The sequence below is a fragment of the Austrofundulus limnaeus genome, unplaced genomic scaffold (genome assembly GCF_001266775.1).
Source record: "Austrofundulus limnaeus strain Quisiro unplaced genomic scaffold, Austrofundulus_limnaeus-1.0 Scaffold1273, whole genome shotgun sequence".
Lineage (NCBI taxonomy): Eukaryota > Metazoa > Chordata > Actinopteri > Cyprinodontiformes > Rivulidae > Austrofundulus > Austrofundulus limnaeus.
Genome location: NW_013953675.1, coordinates 16627 through 19134, shown reverse-complemented (window position 1 = coordinate 19134; position 2508 = coordinate 16627). Strand labels below are relative to the sequence as shown.

General features: G+C 38.8%; 1 protein-coding gene across 1 annotated transcript in view; it reads left to right on the top strand.

The window, feature by feature from the left end:
• stam2 (signal transducing adaptor molecule (SH3 domain and ITAM motif) 2) overlaps positions 1-2508 on the top strand; it is a gene marked incomplete at its 5' end in the record, with an annotated part of 18306 nt that overhangs the window by 3069 nt on the left and 12729 nt on the right. The window contains 3 exon segments of the mRNA XM_014031578.1: positions 908-1003; positions 1172-1318; positions 2382-2448. Of these exon segments, the coding sequence (XP_013887032.1) occupies positions 908-1003; positions 1172-1318; positions 2382-2448 (310 nt within the window).

Sequence of the window (2508 nt, the reverse complement as noted above, 5' to 3'; positions counted from 1 at the left end):
TTTGATTTGGCCCACCAACAGTTGCCGAAGTTACAAGGTTGTAACCTGTTATGTAGAAACATGGTGTTTCCATTGGTCAAATGACTTTATAAAAGGGCTGTCGTGAAGGTAGTTTTCAGTCATGCTGCTGACTTTATATTTGATTTATTAGGATTAAACATGAAACATGAAACGACAACAAGAAACATTTAGGTCAGATTTAACCCCACATGTAGATTTGCACACTTTATAAGGCCACAAAAACTCATATTTTATCAATTTATGAAATATCCCATGAGCCTTTGCTACTTGAGCGTATGGCAGACTTTCTCCAAGTGCACAGACTAAAACAAAAGAGGACCATTGCACAGCTTAATGGTTAAAAATAAAGTACTTTACTTAAAAAGTATTTGTATTTCATGTATTATATTACTGCATTTGACCCGCAGACCTGGGTAGATTTTCATTTTGGCCCCCTCGGGGAAAATGTTTGGACACCCCTGTCTTAGATATACCAAGTATTTCTGTTTTTTATTTTATTTATCTTATTTGCTGGAAATGTTAAAAAGAATCTAATAAAACTTAAATAATACACCACTGATGAGCATATGAAAAAACATAGTTAATTTAAAGAGGTCTGGTCYGTTTCATTGTTGAATGGTAAAAGAAACTTCTCCTCAGTGAAGATTTATCAAAGCAGGAATAATCTGATCTCTTTTTTTACRTGTCTGTGCTCACTCTTTCACACAGTTACAACCTGAAGGTCACCAGGAGCGTTCATAATTACAGAAGCTATTAATAAGTCTTTTTAATGATTCAGCAGCAGAGGAGAGAAAAAAGAAATCCTTCTTCTGGGATATAAAAGATGAAAAATGTCTAGCTTCTTCTTCTTTTGTTGTAATGCAGTTTTTATTCTCTCATCCTTTAGCTTCTCAGTGCTTGTGTTTCAAATTGTGGCAAAATATTTCATCTGGAAATCTGCTCAAGGGATTTTGCCAGTGAGGTGCGAAATGTGTTGAGTAAGGTATGTAGATGTTTGTGTTGGTTCCTCTCACTCTGGGAAACACCTGAATTATTGCAGATTTCACCTTTTTCGTGTTGTTGAAGCCGTGCGTCTGAGTGCTGTTATTAGAACATCTGACTGATTTCTTTTTAAAAACAGCAACACACACGTGTTTCCTGTGATTTTCAGGCTCATCCCAAGGTGTGTGAAAAACTAAAAGCAATGATGGTGGAGTGGGCAGAAGATTTCCAGAAGGATCCACAGCTCAGCCTGATTGGTGCCACCATCAAGTCTCTGAAAGAGGACGGGATCAGCTTCCCGACTCCATCCTCACAGGTGTGTTTGTGGTGACACGGGCCACAGGTGTTGTTGTAACATCTCAAATCACTTCAGTCAGAGCCTCAGTCTTTCAACCAGCTTCGCTTTAGTCTTTTTATTTGAACTCTTAATCATTGTTTGCATGTTGTTTTCCTGGATGTAAACACCACATTGCACATTGAGTCCTGTGGTTGTGTTCACAGATTGATTTAGTTTTGTCCTTTTTTTTTAGTCTCTGTTTCACTGTTTGCACCTCGTATTATGTGTTATGTAACTTTATATGTTTCACATAATGAAACAGGCTCTTTTAAAACATCTGACCTGTATCTTTGTCACCTCTAAATGCTGTTATGTTATCTTTGGAAATGTGGTATTTATTTAAAACCTTCCCGTTACATTTCACATGTAAGTGGTGTGAATGATTAATCAGGTTGTGTTTGTTTTCTTGCCACCGGCTGCGCTCCATTCAGCTCCGGTGCTGTGGTTTTATATTCTGTTTGTGAGAAAAGCCTGAGAAGTGTGAATGAGCAGTGAGCAGGTGCCACAGGAGGCAGCAGGTCTGACATTTAAGCTGGACGGGCTCATGAGCCAGCAGCAGCAGCAGCAGGCTGCGTGGCTCAAGCTGTGGCAGTATTTACCTTTACCTCACATCACAAATGTCACTTTGTATTCAAGCAGCGTGGGAGCGTTTCTGCTCTGTTTGGATTCAGCTGCACACCATCAAACCTTTTAAAACTGGGCTCAGGTTCCTGCTGTTTACAGCTTTGTTGTGGTGATTTGTTTGGTTGTTGTTTTATTGCTGCACGGTGCACCCATCAAAGTCCAGAACTCGTACGTTTCTGAGCAGCACATCAACTCAGAGTTTATTAATAAARTGCAACTTGTGTTTTTTTTAAATCTTCTCTTTGATTGTGTTTATTCTGCRGTCTGAAAACCCACTTCTGAACAATGTGTGCTTTACAGTTTGAGCTGCAGGTGGCAGGAAAATAATTAAATCTTTTGTGGTTGTGCCACACTTTTCTTTATACACACACTCACACACACACACTGACATGACCTTATGTTTCTATATTGACTGCAGGGATCCAGCACAAAGGTCAGCACACCTGCTGCAACTAAAGCACCAGATGATGATGACCTGGCCAAAGGTAAGTAAATATGTTTTTTATTTTGTTATAATAATACACTTCTTTTTCAACAATTATAAT